This window comes from Phaenicophaeus curvirostris, chromosome 16, assembly GCF_032191515.1.
Source record: "Phaenicophaeus curvirostris isolate KB17595 chromosome 16, BPBGC_Pcur_1.0, whole genome shotgun sequence".
NCBI classification, from domain to species: domain Eukaryota; kingdom Metazoa; phylum Chordata; class Aves; order Cuculiformes; family Cuculidae; genus Phaenicophaeus; species Phaenicophaeus curvirostris.
In genome coordinates, this window is record NC_091407.1 from 2,885,082 (window position 1) to 2,909,264 (window position 24,183).

Here is a 24,183-nt window from a genome sequence, read left to right on the forward strand (position 1 = left end):
TTGAAGGTGGTTCTTTTACTTTGTTGTTGCAAAACACTTGATTTCATAATGGAAATACATCAAAATGATGAAATAAAATACTTTATTGAATATAAGGTGTAAAGGACGTAAACAAAATGAAGTCGTGGCCTGTTCATAAACATAGCAGAGGGTGGAGAGTAATAAAGAAATACTCATTAACTTAAACACACACTGCTTTCAAATGGCAAGTATCTGTGTCAATGGAGTAATTAGGAACTAAAAAGCAAGATATAGGTCTCTCCAGTTCTTTCTGTGGGTATATCTGTGTAGCAAGGTGAAGGCTGAAAGCTGTTGTGAAGTAGCTATTTTTGCTTCAGTGCCGTTTAGAAGGGCAACTCATAGCTAGCAGCAAAGGTTAGCAGCTCATGCGAGAGCTATGAGGAGCCTTTATGCTCTTTTCTTCCACCTCACAGCTGTTGTTGCTCATGTTATCTACATGCACAGCTTGTAAGGATACATATGCCGCAGTCATTCGCTGCACACTGCTGCTCTGTCAGCTTCAAGAAATGCATTTGCTGTGGTTTGTGTGTTACAGGCAGGAGTTTGCAGGTACTGTGTGTGACAGCTGAACCAAAATGGTTTTGGGGACTAAAATGCCCAGATTGGATTTTTTTCCTTCTCCAAGTAGTGTTATCTGGACCCTGATTTTGCACAATTTTTGAACTGTGTACTTTCTGCTTCACTAGGGATGTTAACACTAATTAAATTATACATGGCTATTTCTGACCAGGACAAAACCGTAATCTGACCTTATTTGAAGTAATTCTTATGGATTATAATAAATAATCATAGAATCATAGAATAACCAGGTTGGAAGAGACCCACCGGATCATCGAGTCCAACCATTCCTATCATAATGTTTGATTTAAGGATTTCACACTTGGCTGTTACCCTGCTATTTCTTTTCTGTATTGACCAAAATTGTATTTCATACTTGCACTTTTTTTTATGCTTTTTTGGTTTTGTCATGTGAAAAAAAAATTCATTATGAGCATGAATCACTGGTATAATTAAACCTGCCTTGTAGTAGAAGTGGAAAAAAAAAAGAAAGATTTAATGGGCCATGTCAGAGGGAAACCGTTTCCTCTAAATTCCTGAAAACATATTTTTGTGTGGTATTAGGATTAATACTGTAAGGCTTTTTCTCCTCCACTTATTAGAAGCTCAAAAGGACAATATCTTAACTATCACTTGCCTGTAAAGCATCTCCTTATCCTAGAGTGAAAAATGTTTTCAGGAACATCTTGTAGCCGTGTGTCTTCCAACAACTGGATGAGAACATGGATGTGTTTGAGGTTCTCTTCTGGGTTTGGTCACTAATGTGTTTTCTGGCCACAGTGTCCCTCGTGACTCAAATCCCAAAATGACTCTGCAAGCCATGGACTCGGTCCTAAATTCTTCACACCACAAACTGGTAGTTTTTGTATGTGAAAAGATATTGTGTACGGGATTACTTCCCCTCTTAATGGCAACGATCGCTCCTACGCTAGGATATGTTTGGCAGTGACTAGATAGAAGAGGTTAGTGCAGCAAGGGAGTTAAAAGAAGGAAGCAACCAAATCCAGCTAGATGTACTTATTGAATTTAATGCAGATACAGTTTGTTTTTACACTGTGAAATAATTCCATTCAGAAGGATGTCCTCCTACAAAAACATTTGTGGAATTTTTAATAGCCACAAGTGGTCACAGCTTTGTTTACGCATCTCTTCTGAAAGCTGGAAAGTGTTCCAATAATTAAGTTTAAAAAAAAATAGGGGGGGGAGAGCGTGTAGGGGGAAAAGAAGAGAGAATAGCCTGAGAATATCCGTTGAGGCAAATGTCCCGAGGCAATCAGATTTGTTCTCAGAGATGAATGTGTATTTTTAAAGGCCAGAAGAAACATGTCTATTCATTCTGTGTATGGGCGAGGGTAGGTTTGTTTAGTTTTAAGCCTTGCATTGTGTAAATATCTTTACACTTTCAAAATGTTTCAGTTGCAGCAAAAATAAATTCCAACTAATTGTTCTTTGCTTGGATTGGAAATACTTGAGACCACCAATTTGGGGCTGACGCGGAAGAAGGAAAATATTTATTTTCATGAAACTAAAAAGTAAGTTGAGCAATAAGAGTCGAGGAGTTATTGCTACATAAGTGGAGTTACAGAATCAGTGTTTTGTCTGTTGTTAGGTATTGTTGGGTGTTTGCTTTCTACTGGCCATGGATTGTTTCACTGTCTCTGCCTGAGAGAGCGAACTCTGAAGTCGGTTTAAGTGGTGGGGTGAGGTTGCTTTACACCTTGGCCAGTTACCACTGATTGAAAGGCTAGGAAGTAAAAAGAAATATAAACACAGGAGTTTTGGTTCATGTGATACCATTGGAGATTGGAGTGCTGGAAAGGATTTAATTTTTGCTACTGAAAAAGGTGATGATATTAGGGGTATTGACTTGGTAAGCACCAGATTTCTGTCTCCTGTTACGGGATTTGCTGCTGATTTTCACTGTCCTGAGGGACTTCTTTTGCAAGTTGATCTGTTGCAGTTCTTTCTCAATCTGGAAAAGACTTTTACTTTTTTGTTTCTTGCTCAGGAATGCTTCTTGTGTCTTCATAAATGTCAGAGTTCTAGTCTAATGCTTCTTTTGGATACTGTGAGAGTGTGGTGTCACTTTGTAAAATAAATTTCCTCTACTGACATCACAGCTGCAGGACAACACTCTGATTTCTGTGATGAGCTACAGCTTGGGGTTTGTTCTGTTTTATTTGTAACATATTTATTACCTTTAAGTGAAATGTGTGTTCCAAAAAGTGTTTGTTTACAGGAAATTAAGATAAGTACATTTAGATCGGTTACAGTAGCTGAGCAGAGAGACATCAATTAGAATAAATTACATTTTTTTCTTATTTCTTTTCTAATGGTACGAGTAGTATTAGTAGCAGCATATATGGTTTTATATTTTCATCTCTTACTACTTGGCCGAGAATATAATTTGTACTTTGAACAACTTTCTTCTTAAATAAAATAGCAGTAGGCGTGTTGACTTTCTGCTCTGAAGCTTTAGAAAAAGGAAACGCTCTCCCTCTAAGCTAAAAGGTTTTCACACAAATGACTTACAGTAGTGTATTGTGTTTATCTAAAGATTAGAAGATAGCCTGTAAGCATGCTGCAGCGCAGTTTGTTCACGATACTGAAATGCTTTTGTTCTTGTTTAGTATTTAAATGTTGATGCTAACTCCTCCCATCCTGTCTACTTTGTGTTTAGAATTGGTGAAAGACAAAAACCTTGGAAATAACTCAGAGAGGACAGCTAGAAAATTTGTCTTACTGAACAAATCGGTAAAACATGCTCTATGATGCCTCCTGTGCGGAGCGAAACGGAGCGTTACTGTAACCCCTGCTCGGTTCTATCCTGGTTCTTTTATCAAAACATAAGATACTGGAAACTTTTGGCTCTGATATTAATACTCTCAATTAAAGATGTGGCATTACTGTGCAGTTTTCTCTAAGTGCTGTCTTCCAAGTGCTCTCCCAAGTGCAGAATCCTCCTTTCCAGACTCTTCTTGTCTTGCATCTGGCACGTAGTTACTTGATGTTATTTCCTAATGCAAGAGGCAATCTGACTCCCTTTAGTTTATTTCCTTTTTGTCTAATAGCATCATTAATTACACTGTGAGGGTTGTGTCTCTGCTGTGACTGAATAGAGGAAAGGGGAAAAAAGGCAGCAGATAGGCTTTGGGTGCTGTGGGAAAGGATTGAGGTGTTTGATTTCTTTTTTTCGTGGGTTGCTTGAGCATAGTAAACTGTCACGATTTGTGTTGATTCCAAAGAGCAATTTCACTTGTTCTAGATATTCCAAACCCATCCCTAGGAGCTTTCACTGCATGGTAATGTAAAGGAGTAACAATCTTAATTTTTTTTAATTGTTATTCCTTCACTAACTGATTGGAATATTTGTGGTATGTGTATATACATAGTGTGTGTATAGGCATAATCTTTGGAGCTTTGGCAGGTTAGTATTTTAGAGAATATATGTCAGACAAAGATCTGATGTGGAAAAAATCTTACTGGTATTTGCATGCAAGGAATTTTTAGATTTCTGATGAGATGAAGGGAAAAAGCAGGTAAACATGTTGAAGTCTGGGATTTGTTCAGCAGAAAGCTGTCATTTCCTAAACGGGAAGTAATTTAATCATGTTTGTATCTGGAGTACTTAAATGAGATAATTTACCGTAATTACTTTATGTCTAACAAGGTCTGTTGCCATTTGGGTTTTATGTTATGATTCTAATCCTAAAAAAAAAAAAGGAACTTAACCACTGGATGTTGAAAATAATCAATATATTTCATTATTAGGATCTGAACAGAGTCTGTGTTTCAAAAGTGTCTTTAAAAATCTCTTGAGCTGAACCTTTGCTTGCAGTCCTGTTGGTACACAGGGATATGACATAAAGAAGCAGCTTTGACCATCCCAAATGGCTCTGTGTGTCTTTTGTGTTGCTGTTGAGACAGAGCTATTTAAATGTCTGAATTATTTTTGTTGTTCCATTTCACTGAGCTAGAAGGAAAGCGTGTAGCATTAAAACTGTTATTAGAGGATCATTGCAAAGGAGGTGAATATTTGTGATTGTCTAGTGCTGTACAAGTGAGTAAGAGTAATCTTTGCCCAAAGAAGTTTCCTGCCAGGGGAAATAATTGCTCAAGAAAAGCAGGGGGTTTGTGCAAATAACTTTTAAGGTTTGCTGGTTGTTGGGCAGAGACTTCAGGGTAAGAGGCTGGTTTTTGTTCCCTGAGAGTTAGTCATGTCTTTTGAGTCATAATTTATTGATATGAAGAATTTTCATCTGTTATTGAAATAATTGGAATTATATCAGATTTTAATTTGGCAATTAAGTTGTGGAGCCAAATCTTACCATATATTATATGAGAACAAGTTTCCTTTGATTGTCTGGCTCTCCTTTGAAGGGTAGAGTCTGTCTGTAGTCACTCACTCAATTACGTTACTTATTATTTTATAAAGTAGAACTCCAATAAATCAGGTTTGTGTTCTGGGTTTTCTTTTTATGAAAATGATCCCAGTTAAAAAAAAAAAAAAAAGCCCTCAGGTTCATCTAGACTTGCATTTCTCATTCAAGTTTATTTGGTTTCCTGCAGTGAGGTATTTTTGCAGATGCTAAAAGAGTGTCAATTACTGTTCTGTTTCAGTACCTGATGACCTCTCCATGGAAGAAAGAGAAGAGCTTTTAAATATTCGTCGCAGGAAAAAAGAACTGATTGATGATATTGAGGTAAGTGATTTGTCTGTAAAGGTCTTTAGAAGGCTGCTTCTGTAGATTAAGTTACAGTAAATTGCATGCCTAGGTGTGAATTCCAGATATTGGTTTTAAAAGCACATAAATGGCTTAAGCTAAATACTGCTAATAATGGATAGGATTTCTGCATTGTTTGTATGCTTTTAAAAGTGGTAACGTCTGTATTTATATGACACAATATGTGTATATGTACATATTTGATTTGTGTAATCAAGAACTCATTAACAGCAGATTTGCATACAGGATAAGAGTGAGTGAGAAGTCCAGGTAAAGAAATCTTGCACCAAAATCCGTGATGGCAGTTTGGCCTTGATGCTCTGACATAAGCACACGCTGGGAGCTGAGATCCATGTGTTTAGCAGGCATGCACTTGTGGTAAAATCTTTAAGCTAAATATCTCAGGAAGTCGTAGGATTCATCACTTTTCTTCAGGTGACTAGCAAATATTAGAAAATAAAACCTAATTGATCATATTAATATAAAATCGATTTCAGAAAGTGCGTTAGTGTAGGTTAACATATTGTCCTTCCTTCTTTTGGCAGAGATTAAAATTTGAAATTGCTGAGGTCATGACGGAAATTGATAATCTGACTAGTGTAGAAGAAAGGTAAGTAATGCTAACATGAGGACATGATTCAGTAAGACCCAGGAACAGATTCACCAGGAATGGCAAATAAAAATAGCTTTATCATGCTAAACAAACATTAGATCAGCTTTATTCAGTCTGTTATAAAGTCTCTAAAGCCTAACTTTATCCTGTTCAGATGTGCCATTTGTTTAGATAGAGAATATGTTGGATAGAATGTAATATTTTAGACAGTCCAATTGATAATGATATATGAGGTTCAACACGGAAAAACTGAGACTGAGCCTCTAATTCTTTGTATTTAAAAAATTAAGAAAGTCAGCTACAATCACCTTCAAAATAGTTACCGTCTGAGTTGATATACAGCTGCATATGATGCTGCCAATGTTCAAAGCAATTCTGCCGATCATTTTCTGAAAGGTTGTTGAGGATCTCTGTTGGTTTTGCTTTCACATCTTCTGCTGACTGAAAAAATGGGTTCCTTTGAGCATTGACTTGACTTGATCTTTGAAAAGGGGTAGAAATTGCAGGGAGCCAGGTTTGGTGAATAGGGTGGGTGCTCAAGTGCGGTGACGTTTTTTATTAGCTAAAAACTGCTTCAGAGGTGAAGCATTGTGGGCTGACGCACACCAACATTTTCTGACTGAGGGCAAGAAAATGTTTCTATTTGAACACAGGCCTACTTGTTGAAGTGATAGAGTTGAGCCTGGTCTCGCTGTGACAGGTTAGAATATGTTTGATAACCATTCCTTTGTCTCTCCTCTTGGTTCCTGAGCTATAGGTATAGTATCTTTTTTTTTTGTGTCAGACCTCCTAGTTTTCTGAAGCTGCAATCACTTGAAGGTGTTGAAAATAGTAACATAATTTCCCTGTTATAAAAAATGAATGTCTTTGTTTTGTAATAGAAAACACAAAAGCAGCCAAAATACAAATGGAAAGAAGCTCATCCAGAAGTTGTTGTTTTTGTAAAAGAGCAACTGATAACTGCTTGTTTCTTCTTTTTTTTTCTCCGTGTGTAGCAAAACTACACAAAGAAATAAGCAAATAGCCATGGGAAGGAAGAAATTCAACATGGACCCTAAGAAGGTAGAGAATTTTTTTGAACTGTCAGGAATCAAGTTCTTGCTTCTAATATGATCTATGACAACTGCAGTCATGTTTTCTTAAGAAAACTTTTCTGATAATATAAGTTTACAGGCTGTATTTGTATATCCTCTCACAGGTTGAGCAGAGGGTTACATTAGAAACAGTCGTCTAGTCGTTTGCCAGTTGTGCGCTTTTTTCTTAAGCAAACCTTCTTTTATAACAGAGGTTATTTATCAGCAATCAAATATGCCAAGTATTGATTGAGCTGGATTGCAGGAAGATTATTTGTACTTGATAGAGGTGTTCTATCTTGATGTGTCAAATATAATTCCAAAAATATTTTTATATTTGGTTCTTAGTGAGGCCTTACATTTTTTTATGACCTATTTCTGTTTCTTCCAAAATACCTTTAACATGTTTTTTTCCTTTGTTCTTATATAGTCCTTTACATTTGCATATCTAAATTCTGTTTGTGAAAAAGGCGTGTCTGAACATCTGTAGGTTTGTAGAAATATATATACATATCTATGTGAACCTATATGACACGTACAAACAACAGTTTCCAAGACTACTGTGCATTTAGCCAAGAAGGAAAGGAGTTCAGTTCTCTGGAGTGCCTCTACTTTTCTTGAATAATTGAGGTTTTTTCCCTGGAAAATTCAGAGACCTGCACATGCTCTTACAGGCCTCCCCTGAAATATTTAAAAGACCCGCTTTGACATATTTGACCTTTAGCCTTTACTTTTCATTTTACATCTTCCTTGCTTTGTTTTACTGCCTTCTGTTGTTTGAAATTGAGATTCCGTTTTGAATTTGTGAAGTCTTCTTGAAGGTCTTCGTGGGAAACGTTTAGCGTTTGTTTTTCTGTGTTAGTTCCTGACATGTTTTCTTTCCAATTGTATTGAATTCAGTGACATTTTGGTGGCTTTTCTGTAATGTTCCAAGTATAGCAGTGGCTGCTATTCTTCAGGCTGTTTTCAATTTACCAGAAGCACTGAAGTGCTTTGAGATATTGAACCCTTTTTTAGCTTCTGACCAGGCCTTTTATTTTCCAATTTGGTGACTGTCTAACCAGTTCTGCTGGAGGCAAAATCCCTCCAAATATCTTCATTGCTTGCTGTTGTCCTCCAGATCATTCACATCCTAGAAGTTTGTGGCAAAGTCACAGGATGATATCAGATGCTTTCATTCCAATGTTCACCATTCTTTCTTTACTTTCCTGTTGGGTGAAATGATTTCTATAAATAGCTGCTGTGGCCACATTACTACTGTAGCATAATTTAAATGTGGTAAACATACTTACAGTAGTAATTTCTTAATAATGCCTATGAATCAGTGGTGGCCTGCCCTAGCTGGTAGGTCTCCTTGTTTGCAGCTGCTACTCTAAATTACAGGCAGCTAAAACACACATCCTTCTAATGCTGAGAGTTAACTTGGGGTCATTGCAAAAAGTATATTTTTAATTCATAAATGGGAGGCAATATGATCTATGGAGTTAGGAAACTGAAAGAACTGGGGCAATCGTGCATACACCAAATCCCACAAATTTTCTTTAAAACCAAATAAGAGTTCTGGTGTTTTCATATTAGGGGGAACACAGTGAGGTTGTTTTCTTTTACTATTATTATTTGAAGACCTTTACGTTTTCTAGTCTGTAGCCTATATGTAGAGCAATTCTCCTTGCCCCCACCCAGAAAGTCCTCATTCAAAATAGCTGTGTTAACACAGTTACGTGATGTAAGATCACGTAACTCGCTGCTTGGATGTGGTCAGCTACTGTGGGAAGGGCTATAAAGGTAAAGTCTTCTTAACACTTAACAATTAATTGCATTTACTTAAAGAAAACCTATACAATATTTGTAGTGAATATTGAATATTTCTGTAACCATGACTTCTGTGTGAGGAAGCCAAACTAGTACAGCTGTTTTCAGACTCCTCTCTGTCTAGAAAAAGAAAATTTGCATCAAGACATGAGGTAGCGTAGGAGTTGATGGGGATTTGGCTGACCTATTTTATCATTTACTTCAGATGCTGGAGCTGTTGTCCCAGACAGATGCCTTTTCCTGTCTATTTGACTTCTCTTTTTAACATCTAAAGAATTAAAAAAAAAAAACCAAACCCACAACCCAAAAAACAGGAAAAATACCAGATACAGGAATGTGAAATTTATTTCTCAGTATGTTAAAGTATCTGCTTCTATGCATGGCAATTTGTTTTCCATGCTTCTAGTCAAGTCCATTATCTTTTTTAGTAACTTGTACGACATTTTAAAAACTATTCAGTCAGTCTGTTTACTGTAAGCGTGAATAATATGATCCAGATGTTGAATAAGGGAATCGGCAAGTGCTGTTTCAGGTATTTGCTAGAAAGTTAGTTCTCTGTTGGTTGACAGGGCTAAGAAAGCTTTTTGAATGACTTGGTATTGGAAAAAATATCATGTTTCATAGTCAAATGATTTTTTGTACCAATAGTTTTCAAATAATCTTTGAAGGATTTTGCTTTTTTGAAGGATTTTGGTTTTTTGAAGGGAGCTCAGCAATTTCTGCTTCAAGATAAAAGGGATATATTCTATGCAAGAAAATCATGTCTGTTCTGAAATGACTTATAAAAATATTAAATTGTCAGAGTTGGAATACCAGCTTGTCAATTAAATGAAGTTTTCAGATGACAATACATTTTTTTTGAGAGAATGACATTCCGGGCTCATTTTTTTAAAAAAGCTTCATGCCGTACTTCTTTGAATGTTAGTGCAGGGTCTCTTATGCTATATCAAAACATCATGGAAGCTTTCCCAGTTGCAATGAAATGAAAGAAAAATATAGTCCATCTGCAGAAACTGAAAAACTTGTAATATTTCTGAAATTATGATATACTCTAGTAGGAACGATTTGGAATGATTTATTAAACTTTTCTGTACATATTAGGAATCCAAACAACATCTTTGGGGGTGTGGTGTGGAAAAAGAGTGCTATCTCTTCATGACCTGCTGAGTGTTGGAATAACCTCCCTTCCATCCTTTACATAATCTTTATATAATTCTCAGTCTCCTTTCTTTACCGCTTTGCAGAAAGCTCTCTGGGCATCCCTAGAGTGTCCAGTTATAGGGCCAGTAATTTATGGAGGCATAGGAGTCCACTGAGGGACAGGGTAAGACTCTCCTCCTGGCTTTGATAGAAGCTCTGTGGTAGAAGCTTGACTGGTTTGTGAACAGTCCCTTGTGAATAGTCTAGTTCAAGTCCTTTGTGAATAGTTTAGCACCAGCACAACCAGAAGTCACTGATAATTCCAGCGTCAGCATAAACACTTTTAAACTGGTTTCAGTCTTCAGCCATGACTGCCAGTAGTGGCTTGATGTATTGGGTTGCAGTTTGTAGATTATAACAGATGCTTTTTTTGTGTTATGGTGATAATTAAGTTATTCCTACATACCTCTTCATTATGTGATTTTAGAGATTATGTCACTGCAGACATTTATGCAATACTGTGAACAGGCCAACTTGCACATTAACTCCCAAGAACAACATGGAATCATTATTCAATTAATATTTGATATTTCTGTTGCTGTGGGATTCAAACTGCCACCTAGTACCTCTAGCCTTAAAAATGTGTTCTCTTTTTAGTCTTTAAACAAGTACTAAATATTGCTTATCTAACTGAAAAACATTTGTTTACCATTTCATTAAAAAAAAAACCTCTGTGGGCTAATGTAATTCTTAATGTGCTGTGTACGTGTCTGTGTCGGTTTATTAATACAAAATACTGTAAGCAGTATTTATATAAATGCTTGTGGAAGGAAACGTAACATTCCTTTTCATCTGGAATTGCTGTTCTAGGGAATACAGTTTCTGATAGAAAATGACCTCCTGCAAAACACCGCAGAAGACATTGCACAGTTCCTTTATAAAGGGGAAGGATTAAATAAAACGGTAATTGGAGATTACCTTGGTGAAAGGTAAAGTAAAAATACTGAAACTTTGTTCTTGACTTCACAAAGTATACTTAAGTGTTTTCCCCTGCACAGGGTGCGTGACAGCTATTCTACAACTGAGATCTATAAAAGCTGCAGCAGGCAGTAAAACTATTTATGTTATTGTCATGGCTTTTTTGTTCTGTTAGGTTGTTGTTCTTTTTAAATGGGCACGATGTGGAATAATATTTAATTCATTGTAACTTACTGTTTTGAGAAAACACCCTTAAATTTGGCTACAGTGCAGAATTTAAGCTTCTGGTATGTCTGAGAGTTGTCTGGGCTCAGTATCAAGAGTTACCGGAACTGTTGCAATACGAGGAGTGATGTACAATCACTAATAATTGGATAGCAAAGAAGTTACTTATTAAAATGGGTAGTTCCTGGGAGAGTGGTTACAAACAGGTTTTAGTGTTGTCTTCTTCCCTGCAGTCTTCCCATGAGTAAGCAGGCATCTCAAGCGGCAGCCACACCGTGTTCTTATCAATCCTACTACAATAAACACGTTATGCATATTTATGCATACTGTTGCAAAACCCAGACAAAATGCAGATTGCTTCCATTGCTGTGCAACCCAGGAATTGATTTTGAAAAATGCAGGAGAAAGAGGCAGAAGGGAGGAGTGGGTTGGAGTACGTGTATCTACGTGCTTGCACATGTGCCGGTTCAGACGCCAGTTATGGAGGTTTAAAAGTTGACTCATTTAGGATATACTCCTGTGGTGATATGTTCTGGCAGATCCCTTTTGAGGCATCCGCAATCTATTTACAGCATCAACAGCTTAGTTTGTGCTCAGCAATCTCCTCCTGACTTTAATAGCTTAATCAAAGTTTCACTGTAATATGAACATTTATTTATGAAAATTTATTGCTCATTCTTTTGCATCCCGAGTGTGGATGCTGCTGGGCAGCACTGTGGTCCAGTCTGAAAATACAGGGGAACCTTTCTTAATGTTTTGATTATGTATACAGATAAATACACAATTTGATTGTATCTTCTGCATTTTTTCAAGGCTTAAATAGTGGCGAATGTAGTGGTCATGACGAATGGCAAATTTGATCAGAAAATTTTGTATAAACCTTTCAACTGGATAATAAAAATCTTAGAAGGGAAAAAAAATCAACATACTGCTCCTTTTTTGCCGAAGAGCAGAAGCAACCTATGCATTTTAAGGAGGTGTTGAAGTAAAAAAGAAATTTTAAATTATTTTTTGCTTTAAAAGGAGCTTTTATTTAATTTATCCAGTCAGCCTACTTTTTTTTTTTTGCGTATTTCTTCATTTCTATGAAAGGTGTAATATTATATGATAATGAGAAAGCAAATGGTATTTCTATCTTTTTTTTTCCCTGCTTATATGAATTAGTAAGAAAGGGCGGAGGTGAATCACAGAATCGCTCAGGTAGGAAAGGACCTCTAAGATTAACCAGTCCAACCATGAACCCAACACTGCCAGGCTTACCACTGACCCACGCCCCTAAGGAACACATCCTTGTCTTTTAAACACCTCCAGGGATGGTGACTCCACCACTTCCCTGGGCAGCTGTGCCAGTGCTTGATGACCCTTTCCTTCAAGTAATATTTCATAATATCCAATCTAAAACTGCCCTGGCACAGCCTGAGGCCGTTTCCTCTCATCCTACCCCTTGTTGCTTGGGAGAAGAATCCAGCACTCGCTTCGCTACAACCTCTTTTCAGGTAGTTGTAGAGGACAGTAAGGTCTCCCTTTAGCCTCCTCCAGACTGAACAACTCCAGTTCCCTCAGCTGCTCCTCATAACACTTGAGCTCCAGACCCTTCCCCATCTTCATTCACCTTCTCTGCCCTTCAGTGTCCTTCTCTGTCGCGCTCCAGCCCTTCAACCTCCTTCTTGAAATGAGGGGCCCGAAGCTGAACACAGGATTGGAGGTGGCTTTAAGCTGCTAGTTTTGCTTTTGTGACTCCCTCAGAAATGGGCTATTAAGTGATCTGTGCTATACACGTGGCAGAGCATAGTATAGATAAGTTTTTGTTGAGTTATGTACTATCTTTTATCAAGGCATTTGGAGTCTGAGGACTTTATCTTTGCCACTGCCTCTTGGGGCCCATCGTAAATTAATTCTGCATTCTAGCTAAATATAGCTGAAGGCAAGACCAGGGTAATCAACAGAATGAAATATTTGTATAACTTTCTGCCATAAGTTATATTTTAAATTATTAATTTTTGTAGTGTTATAGCACTCAGCAAACTAGAAAAAGTGAATGGTAAAATGGAACAAGATAATACCTAAAAATGTACAATAAATAAGGGATTAATTACATCCTATGAAAGATTTAAGCTTTCTTTATATGTGGATAAGTCTTCGCTTTTTTTTTTTAAGTGGCTTCCTTGACCTTTCATGATATTTGGCTCGTGTGTTTGGAGCTGTACCCAGTGCAAGCATCGCCATTAATCCAGTCTACATTAAAACCTAGATGAGTGAAAATTAGAGTGTAAAGTTAGTATTTGTTCCGAATTACTGCAGCTTTATGTACATATAAAAACAAAATCAGTATTTGGCTTAGAGTAACAAAGTACCTGTATTGAGTGCTCTCTTTTATTCTGCTGCTGTGCTGCTGCATTTCACTGCACTGAAAAGCAGTCGCGCAGTTGAATTGCACATGAGTTGCTTTGTTTTGCTTGTCAGAGCTGATGTGTTTTTTGTAAACAGTATGGGGACAGCCTCATGAATGAATGGTTTGGTGTAAAGTATTTCCTTGTGCAAGTTACAGCTTAGTCTGACTATGCAGTTAGTAATGCAACAGATAATTCTTGGTGGGTGCACACCTTTCTATTTTTGGGTGGAGGCTGATGGGCAACATTCTGTCTTGGTGATGTATTTAAAGCACACGTTGAGGATTATAAACCTTTACGCTTCTGGCATACGAACTCGGTGATGGCGTAGACTAAATTCTGTCTGCATCCAAATAGTTCTGTGTTCATTAACCTTTAAGTGATGCTGTTGCATTTGAACACGTTTGTATCAAACAAAGCATAATTTGGCTCCTGATTTACATAGCAATATAAAAGACAGGTGAAAGGAAGCCTGTTCCAAACCTGTTCTGGTTCTAGTAAACTTTCATTGTAACGATTTTTGAGACTGGAGTAAGAAATACCACATACCAAGTAGCTCTTTTAAAAAGCTGATCTTAGGTTTGAAGCATATCTGTTCCTCATCTTTGTGCATAAATGAATATACTGCTTTAATATTTTCTTGGAGGAAAATATGGGATAGTGTTTTTCATGTGTTGTACAGCAAAAGAAATTAGTTTTACATTAATGATTGTTGTAAGAGTTCACGACACAATGTCTTCAAAAGACTTTTTACTGGATGAATTTATCGGGTATCATACCATATTGAGGTAGGTGCAGTAATAAGAAATGTGAAGCAAAGAATGGCCAGGCCATCTTCCAGTTATTTAAATAAGCAGTGCTAAAATCAATTCCAAATGTACTGACATTTGCTAGGCTACTTTTTTAATACCAGCAAAAAATGGGCAAATATTAGTGTTAAATATTAAAATACCTCTCAAATGTGTGAACTATTTCTGATTACTTGATCAATATGGTCATTTATTTCTTTGTTTATTCTCGGAAGCAAATAGAGATGATTAACAAGCCTGTAAAGTTCAGATTTGTAATTGTCTTTTCCAATTTTGTCTTTTTGCAGAGATGAATTTAATATTAAAGTTCTTCAGGCTTTTGTTGAACTCCATGAGTTCGCTGATCTCAATCTCGTACAAGCCTTAAGGTGAGTAAATTTTTGACCTCAGCTTTTTTTGACCTCAGCTTCCTTTATCAAATTGCACGTTCATATGAGTCACTGTTGATTTATTTGTCAGAAGGCTGATGTACAGCTCAGCAGGATTATATGCATTACTGTGCAAATTAGCTGAGGCAGCTCTCTTTTAACCCTTCCAGCTGCTTGTGTGTGTGCTGTCTTTGGAGATGAAAATTTTAATTGTCTCAGACAGATACAAACAACTAAAATATAGCCATAATTCTTGGTGTGCTTATCATACGTGAACGTTTGAAGATCCTGTTTTATATCTTGGTACAGACATATGTAAAAACCAACCTCTTTACCTAAGCAAATAAATAATTTTCTTGGCTACTGTCTTTTCTTTCCTATCTTCCCACCTCAACTTGTTCTTCTGGGCAGGGACGGGGAAATCCTGATAACCATAATAGGTTATTATGTTCAATTACAAAGAGGTAAACTTTGAATCAATTAATATCCTTCTGTTTTTCTCAGAGTGTATTGTGGAAAAAAGTAGTGTAATATCTTGGAGTATACTTTTTTCCCTTGCTGAGCGAACAGTTGACGTGGTTTCTCTGGGATGCCAGCATACAGTGACCTTGTGAAGCCCCTTCTTGTCTTGGTGGAAATCTGTAATACATCTAGCAAATTAAGCTGACTTGAGACAGTTTCACCATTTTGATTGACACGAGTGACTCCCTCCTGACATCAGATAAATAGAAATGTCCGTGTGATCTTTGTCTCTGGTGCAGTGCCTTGTGATGTGGAGTCAGAACAGCTTTGCTATGGTTGAATGATGTGGTGATGATAACTTGAGCTGCCTGAGGCTTGAGCTAAGGAAGATTTTTCTCTGGCTGCTGAAGCTTGTCTGGAAGCTTCATATTCCTATCTCTTTTATCCAGTTTAACATTAGGTTTAACTTTATTCTCCCTTAGCAGCTACTACTATTAAATGTTTGTATTTTGGTAGCTTACAAAATTCGTGATCTGGGTTGGAACCTTGTATGAGGTGAGTAAAAGACAGTATATGGAGCTGACAAACTAAAGATGGCCTGTGACACTATCATATAACGTCCTAAAACGAAAATTGATGAAGACAGGAATAAATGCTATTTTATTGGCACCCAGCATACAGGGAATATGGACAACTTGTTTTGCATGGCAGAGCATGTAACTTTGCTGGTTTAGATCCTGTTTTGATTAAGATAATTCTTTTGCTAAGAAAGAAAGGAATAAGTGATTAAGTTCACGGGAGCTTTTTAGCACCACAGTGTGCCAAAAGTGGATTTGCAAAGACTTCTGTCCTGTATGCATTCCAGTGTACCTGTATGTAGAAATAGTAAGTTACGAATGTAAAAACTGTTTCAATTCATGCTACTAAACAGGCGTGTAGATCTCCCGCATATATTACAAAATTTCTGAGGGAATATCATGAGCCTTTACTTTTAAGATCTGGGTCCACTTCTCATAGGATGCACTTAAACTAGACAGGCAGCACCTCTCTAAGCACTGGAGGTTTTCTTGTTGTTTCTTCTGTTTTTTAAATGGCTTTGATGAGTTCAAGTAAAGATGTTAAGTGGTTTTATATTCCTTGCTTCTCTCCCCTACCAGAAATATTTTATGTAATGTGCCTTTTGTAAGTAAAGTCTAGCTGAGAGTTCATTGCTTTTAGTAGCCAGGAAATCCAGGGATGATTGAACTGATTGTTTCCCCATAGCATTCTCATGGCAAAAATGGGATGCATACAGAAAATTGTTTACTAGTCTGGAAAAAGGAAAGAGTCTCAGAATATGAACTGCCATATTATGTTGCCTGATAGCATGCAGTGTTGCTGGCTGAATTACTGGGCTAGCCATCTGTGCATGTTGCTTTATGATAGCTCCTGATTTGTGTGTTGAGAGATTGAGAACATATTTCTAGGACACTTTATATAGACATTGCTGACTTTTTGGTTTGTTTCTGATTATTAGTAATATATACTTAATGTATAAATATCAGAACGAGTCTAACAACTATTATTCCCTTCTGCAGGCAGTTTCTGTGGAGCTTCAGGCTACCAGGAGAGGCTCAAAAAATTGACCGCATGATGGAAGCTTTTGCTTCACGCTATTGCCTTTGTAATCCAGGAGTCTTCCAGTCTACAGGTTAGTCTCAGTAGTTCTTAAGTGTGTGTGTGTATTTGGATCATATATATTCTACATCTGATGCAGGAGGTGATGGCCAGTTTAGAAGCTCACAATAAAGTAACATGTGAAATGCAAAATTTCTGAGAACTGAGAAAATGCAACTGTCTAATCCTACACTTTTTTCCCCGTTGGCTTTTAATTTGAAATGTTACATAGTTTTTTCTTCTTAGGCTTACTTCAAGTTTAAAGAAAGACTTTGCTTTCATTTATAGCGTTCAGGATTTTTTGACTACCTGTTTCTCCGTCAGTCAGGATGAGTGTTTTACAGGTTTGTGCCACAAGACATAGAAAGATAAATAATTTTTCAAATCTCATTTCAGATACGTGCTATGTACTTTCATTTGCGATCATCATGTTGAATACCAGTCTGCACAACCACAATGTAAGAGATAAACCAACAGTAGAGAGGTTTATTTCTATGAATCGTGGAATTAATGAAGGTGGAGACCTTCCAGAAGAATTACTACGGGTAAGTTAGACCTGGTAAGACAAGGCACTGCTTTGTTTAATCGGAAACTTAGAGGCATGTGCAACAGTTCTCAGGCAAATTTGTTGAGGGAAAGTAAGAAGAATGTTGTCTAGCACACATTTCAGCAGTTGAAATAAGCGTTTCCTGATATTCACAGCTGCTTTGAGCTAATCCTCCCTATAGTCAATCTTTTATTGAGGAGAGGAGATTCCAGAGAGAACACTCTGTGTATATCAGTAGTTTGCTGATGGCAAAATTCTCGTGGATTTGGCGTGTTATGAAAAAAGTAGTGTTTCTGGATAAGCCAGAGAAAGCTAGAAAAAATAGTAAAAATCATTGTTTCATTATTGCCTCTCATTTCTTTCCGTGTATCATGTGCATCTTCCTCCTGTCCCTTGAGATAGCAGTAAAAATACTTATTTCTCCAAGACTATGTGATGGGTCTATACCGTTTTCTGAAAACCCAGATTCATTTGGCAAAACTTGTATTAAATGAGACCTGAAGCTGAAACCTTTGACAATCTGAATACTGAAGTTAAAGAAAAAATGTCTTTGCTAGGAGTGCTTGTAAAATCTGTAAAAAGATACACTTATTTATAGATGAAGTAGTTTAAAATCAAACTTGATCAATGTAGTGAACAAAAATTGAGAAAAGATGGCCCAGAATTTTGTGGACAGCATTTCCTATGCTTTTTATACAAATAGGACATCTTACTGCTTCTCAGACTATTTGCATTATCTGTTAGATATTTATTAATGAGGTCTTTTTCCTTTTTTTATTCTTCTAGAATTTATATGAAAGTATTAAGAATGAGCCGTTTAAAATTCCAGAGGATGATGGGAATGATCTAACGCATACATTTTTTAATCCAGATAGAGAAGGTTGGCTGCTGAAATTAGGTTAGTTATAAGGGCAGTTCTGCTGCTGTATGTTTGTTTGTTGTTAGCGTGTTTGCTGCTTTGGTGTCTACCTGCTTTCTTGTGAAGGTAATAGGATTAACTGTTTAATTTGTATTTAATAATGTGTGAACCAAAATAAGTAACTCCTTAACATTAAAAGGTTGTTACTTCTTATTTTACATGTCCAAATTAGCAATCTTGTTTCAAACTCTGGAGTTTTATTTCTGATATTTGAGAAATAAAAACTCTGGGATGAAACACTGGATGGTATTTACCACATGCTGTGGCTGATAAATAACTGTCTCCATAAGGCCATTTCAGAAAACTCTGGTATTTCAGACCAGTTTTCTGTGTACAAAAAAGTTATTTCTCTTCAATTAGTTATTTTTGTATGTCTTTATTTTTCCATATTATTTGTGAGTTTCTCTTGGTTTGGTTTTGTCTATGATTTTTTAATGAGTGGTTTAAATGTGCCTTCTTGTTTTCCTTATGGCCTATGACCTATCACCTTTCTGTTCTGTGACTGGCTGTCTCTGCTTATTCTGCATTAGGAGGTACGTATCTGATTGCTTTCCAGTCCCCTCTTCTTCAGTTGCTCATTCTTTTATTTTCTTCCTCCTTCCTCCTGGTTTTTTTCTTCTTTTGTTTTTTTAAATCACATTTATTGTAGCATTTTGCTTTTTCACTCTGTGTCACTAACAGTATCATCAGTGGTGCTCAAAGACTGGCATGTCAGTGTGTAGCTCACATGCGAGTGTCTTCTGCAAAGGAAGGAAGCGTTTACGTGTAAGCAGAAAAATAAAGATGACTATTCAGCATACTTTTCTCGTACATTGAAGAAATTAACGAGGGGAGAATAATTTCTACTGAGAGAAAATAACGTCTTACTCTTGTAATGAAGTTCCAGAGTGATTTTCTTACTTTTACAGAAGTTAGATTATTGAAAGCTTGATTACATTTGAACTGTTCATTTATAAAAGCTCTTCTTTTCCCTGCTTCTTTTCCTTTTTAAATAACACATTTAGCTTATTTAGCAGAACCTTAAATGGACACCAAATTCAGCGTTGCGGAAATATCTGGTAATTTTTAGACTCTTGGCTCTGCAAGATGGCATTACTCACACTTTTAAAGATGGTGGGATTCGAATTTTCACCTGGGCTTAGGGAATTTTTTCCTATATAAAAGAGACTGAAATCTATCTTAACACTTTTTTTGGTGAAATAAACCTTTTCTATATAAAACACTGGTACATGCTGCAATAAAGCTAGTTGTTGACCACTTTAATGTATAACTAACTGCTTGTTTAAGTAGAAGGAACTTTGCACTTAGAGAATGGTGACTACAGTGTGAAAAGGGATGCGCTGGGGGGTGCACACGGGAACGTGAGGGTGGTGAAAGCAGAGCCTGGTTGTAGCCACAGGCCCACTCTACTGCTTGCACCTGGAAATTAGTGGTCATGCCAGTGCTGGAAGAAAATAGATGTGAAAAGTAAGCATTTGTAATTAATTCACATGCTTTCCAGTGTGTTATTTTGACCTCTGAGCTACAGATGCTATAAAGCTCTGTCTTTCTAACTACAAAAAGGCAAAGCTCTTGCTTTTTGATGTGTGTTGGCTCAACTGGTACAATTTTGAACATGATTTTGCAGCTTTTCTCCATTTTGTAGAGAAAATATGCTTTCTGGAGAAGAGGTTTTATGTTTCTTTCTGTTGGCACTGCTCTCTCATAAACTTACACACGTACTGAGAGTGCAGGCACAAGTGTTGAGTGCGTGTAGAGGTGTGACAGCCTCCCTTATGGAAGAAGCTGTCAATAAAAGACAAAACAGACCTAGTAAAAAATAGAGGAACAAAGAAACTTAAGAAAGAAGATGACTGAAATTCAGTGAGAGCTGCCAGGTACTTATGTACAATCCATCTCTGGCTCTGGTGCAGGGTGAATAAAACCAACTTGTTATCTACGATGCTGATGCGAGTGCACAGAAAGCCCAATAGTAAAAGCATGTGTGAAATTTAAGGGTGTTGCATGTACCACTCCCATAGCATGAGGGTTATTTGAATAAGGAAATTAAACGTGTCCAGGAGCCTCCGGTGAATCAGCCTGTAAATGCATGAAGTGGTGCTTCCGTGAATGACTGCGGTTTGTTTCAGCAGACATGGACTGGTACAGACAAATAATTCAGGTGCAGTGACCAGAAATAAATATGGCAATTTCTTTCTTTTCTCTACTCTCTCTCTCTCCCTTCCCCTCTCTTTTTCTTCTGCTTTGAGGTTCCTGATAGCTAGGAGGCTTAGACACTAGTTTTAGAATGCTGTCTCAGACCACATTGTTTGCATTTTTACAGCCCTTTCTGTTGGGAAACACTTGTTGTGAAATAGGTATGGTTTCCTTCAGTTCTGGAAGATTCTGATATTAAAAGTTTTGGTATTGTTGAAATGCTAAGGAGACTCTTCCTGCGAGAGTTTAAATGCTCAGTGGCGGTAATACTTAAAATTGAAATAGGAACTTTCATATAAAACTGCAAATAAGACTAAGACAGCTCGACAGCTCCCAGCCCCGAGCATATCGAGACAATATTTTGTATTTGGTATTTCTTATAGTCAGCTCTTCCCATTTATCTACTTGTGCCCCTTTTTAGTATTCTAGCTCACCGTATTATTTATCCTCTGGCAGGAGGTGGGATATCATGTTACTTTCATATATTGTAGAATTCATCTGTCCTAAAGGCCACCCTATCTCTCTAGCCAGACACTGGATTTTAGAAAGCTGGGAGAGTGTGGAATTCTGTTAGTTTGCTACTCTGAATTGTCCAGGGGTGACTTTGTGTAGGTCCCAAGTACCAAACTTGGCAGCAAGACAGCAATTCTGGTTTTATCTGTCCAGACTCAGCTGGTGCCTTTATATAGACATCTTTATCTCAGTAAACCTGTATTATCATTTGGTTTTACGTTGTTTGAAGCGTGGTGTAATGAAAATAAATGCTATGAGTGAAAAACTGAAAGCTGCTGAGTGCTAATGAATCCTCACTTAGAGCAGCTTGAGATATCAGGAGCTTTTAGATTTTTCTGCGTCCTAATTATTAGTGATGTTGGTGCCATAAAATCTGCCATCCACTTTTAGGTATTCTGAATAATTGTCTGTGTTCTCTGTCCTAACACCCAAGTTACAATCATTTTGCACAGGGAGGCACATCCTTGCCTAAAACAGCTGCTCTTGGCAAATAGCTTGGTTTGCGTAATACTCTCTCCTAGTTAGAAGGAAAGTGTGACATTATTCCACCAAACTGGAGAGGAAATGATTCACGGCGGGCACGGGATGATGTTAATTTTTTCTGCCAGTCAGGCAGTTATTGAGAGCTGGTTGATGTTACCCGTTAGCCTGAAAAACGTGGTGACATTGTTGTGCTGCAAAAATGTTAAATGATGTTAACGTGTAACCTGAAAGAGCGGAACATGACTTAAAATCACGGCAATGAACATTGGGTTGTACAAAACAATGTCCTGTTATGGTGACAGCATGGACTGTCGTGGCAGTTGTCTTGGCTGCTGCTTATTCATTGTTCTGGAAGAGAGTCAAGCATAAGTTTGCCAGCTTTCCATTCCTTGCCCGAATCCTTCCTGATCCGTGAACCAGCTCGCAGTCAAGGTGAAAGGAATTTTTCTAGTGACTTACGTGCCAGTTTGAATGCTCCTGCAATGCCTTATTCAAGGATCTGTCACAGTGGTTGTACTGAAATGCCACCAGTTCTTCCCTCACTGTCTCCCGTTCACTCAGCCATTCATTCTGTCACGGCTTCTGCATCTTGCACTATTTTGCCTTCTCTTATTTCACCGCACCTGCTTGCAGATTCAATTCTCTTTAAGATGTGTGTGCGTGTGGTGCAAACCAAGTTTTTGAGTACATTGCACAGTGTGCTAGCACTGGGTTGTCGTATAGGTCGTGACACCAAGCAAAAGGAGGATAAGACGTGCAACGTATTTGGTCTGCAATGCAAAAATATAGTAGGCTGGTGTTAAGATATCTCATGATATTCCTAGAACTGCTATTTAACTTAATAAGATTTGGATTTCTGCATTAAACAAGAACCTATTTGAAGTAGAACAAAAAAATTGAAAAATTATGCTTGTGTCTTGATTTAGTTACATGACTTAGGTTAAATTTGGGGCCTTGTGTCTATTAAGGGTACTCTTATGCACAGATGCTCAATGGCCAGATAACTGCTTTGAGATGTTGGGTTGAGGACTCTGTGTCTCTGTTGAATGGATGATGCACAGGTGGTGCCAACATCCTGAAGTCAGCCAACTGTGGTGGAACTAAGCCTAATAATACGGAAATGCTTTTATCTGCAATTGTTTTTCCTGGAAATGAGTTTTTAAATAATGTAGTTGTGGAATGCTAGGCATGTTCTGAAGTAGCCAGCGGCAGAAAACCAGCTGAAAGGGCCAAGACAATAGTGTGTGTGTTCTGAAAGGAACTGTTGCCTACAGTGTGACATTGACAGGCGTAAGATAAGAGGAGCTCTGTGGTTGCTGTTGTCTAAATTGTTAATGCAGGAAAAATTGGCATTTTTGGAGCAGTAGCTATTTCTTCTGTCGGGGTATTCAGTGATATATCAACCCATAAAGAGAATATGTTTAAAAGACTAAATGATGAAAAGTGACTAGTGGTGCATGTTGGCATAGGATTTGTTCCTATGGATGACGCATCATATTTGTTCTGCTAATAATGTTTAAGTGCCTCATGCACTTGGCATTAACTCTGAAAGTAGAGATCAATTCTTAATCACATGTATGCTCACATAGGACAGTGATAAAATGCCCTTAATTTCGTTGATGATACCCTTTCCTTGTACAAGACAGGCCGTGGTCCTTACTCCAGAGCCCAGTTACTGGTTTTGCTGGTTATTGGCTCCCTTTGCTGTAGCAGCATGGGCTGCGTTTCTGAGGGCTGTATACTATTAATATTTTTGATGCAGTAAACAACTGCCCTGGCAGGGACAGGGGCAGCAGACCTGACTGCCGCGCTGTTTCATTCATTCTCGGAGAGACGCAGCATTCACGGTTGTAGAGCATGCAGGTTTTGTGGCTGGTCAGCAACACCACAGTTAATGCTGTCTCGGGAGTTTGATCTTAGTCCAGGAGTTACAGTCCCATGCTTCTTCAGCCTTAGTTCATCTGTGCCTGATCCATTCATGATTATGTAATTAAGCCATATTTTGAAAAACAAGCAAAACTAAATCCATTGTTGAAGCCTTGGCAGCAGCACACGTTTAATTCAGCCGTACCTTTTGATTGCAGGGGGAAGAGTGAAAACATGGAAAAGGAGATGGTTTATTCTGACTGATAACTGCCTGTATTACTTTGAATACACAACAGTGAGTAGACGTTACAGTGAAGTTCAGTAGTGGTCGAGATATTTAATTGGCTGATAATGTGATGTTTTCCTAATGTTTTAGGACAAAGAACCTAGAGGAATTATTCCGTTAGAAAATCTTAGCATAAGAGAAGTTGAAGACCCTAGAAAACCAGTAAGATATTTTCATAATATTTTCCTTTAAATGAAGTAAACTGTATTGAACTTAGCTGTAGTATTAACTGAGGAAGTTTGTCAGTTTTGTTTCAATTTTTTTGAATTTATTTCTTTGTTTTTACCCTCCAGAACTGCTTTGAGCTTTATAACCCCAGTCATAAAGGTCAAGTAATTAAAGCGTGTAAAACAGAAGCTGATGGTCGAGTGGTGGAAGGTAACCATGTAGTGTACAGAATATCTGCTCCCACCCCAGAAGAAAAGGAAGAGTGGATTAAATCTATCAAGTGAGTTTCAAGTCTTAAATGTCTTTCAGAAATGCAGTGTAAGATCTCAACAGAATTAGATACTAAGAGAATTTGTATTGTAACTCGTGTGAAGAA

The 24,183-nt window shown here is 37.5% G+C and overlaps 2 protein-coding genes across 3 annotated transcripts in view; one reads left to right on the forward strand and one right to left on the reverse strand.

Moving 5' to 3' along the window:
- CCZ1 (CCZ1 homolog, vacuolar protein trafficking and biogenesis associated) overlaps positions 1–24,183 on the reverse strand; it is a 189,154-nt gene that overhangs the window by 83,489 nt on the left and 81,482 nt on the right. The window lies entirely within an intron of this gene.
- Positions 1–24,183, forward strand: part of CYTH3 (cytohesin 3) — a 46,295-nt gene that overhangs the window by 18,119 nt on the left and 3,993 nt on the right. Inside the window, exons 2-12 of one of the 2 annotated variants that reach the window (XM_069870597.1) lie at positions 5,200–5,282; positions 5,849–5,913; positions 6,912–6,978; positions 10,812–10,930; positions 14,631–14,711; positions 16,751–16,863; positions 17,226–17,374; positions 18,163–18,275; positions 23,570–23,648; positions 23,730–23,801; positions 23,933–24,087. In XM_069870597.1, the coding sequence (XP_069726698.1) occupies positions 5,200–5,282; positions 5,849–5,913; positions 6,912–6,978; positions 10,812–10,930; positions 14,631–14,711; positions 16,751–16,863; positions 17,226–17,374; positions 18,163–18,275; positions 23,570–23,648; positions 23,730–23,801; positions 23,933–24,087 (1,096 nt within the window). The remainder of the gene's footprint in view (positions 1–5,199; positions 5,283–5,848; positions 5,914–6,911; positions 6,979–10,811; positions 10,931–14,630; positions 14,712–16,750; positions 16,864–17,225; positions 17,375–18,162; positions 18,276–23,569; positions 23,649–23,729; positions 23,802–23,932; positions 24,088–24,183) is intronic. The other variant, XM_069870596.1, reaches the window with a different exon arrangement.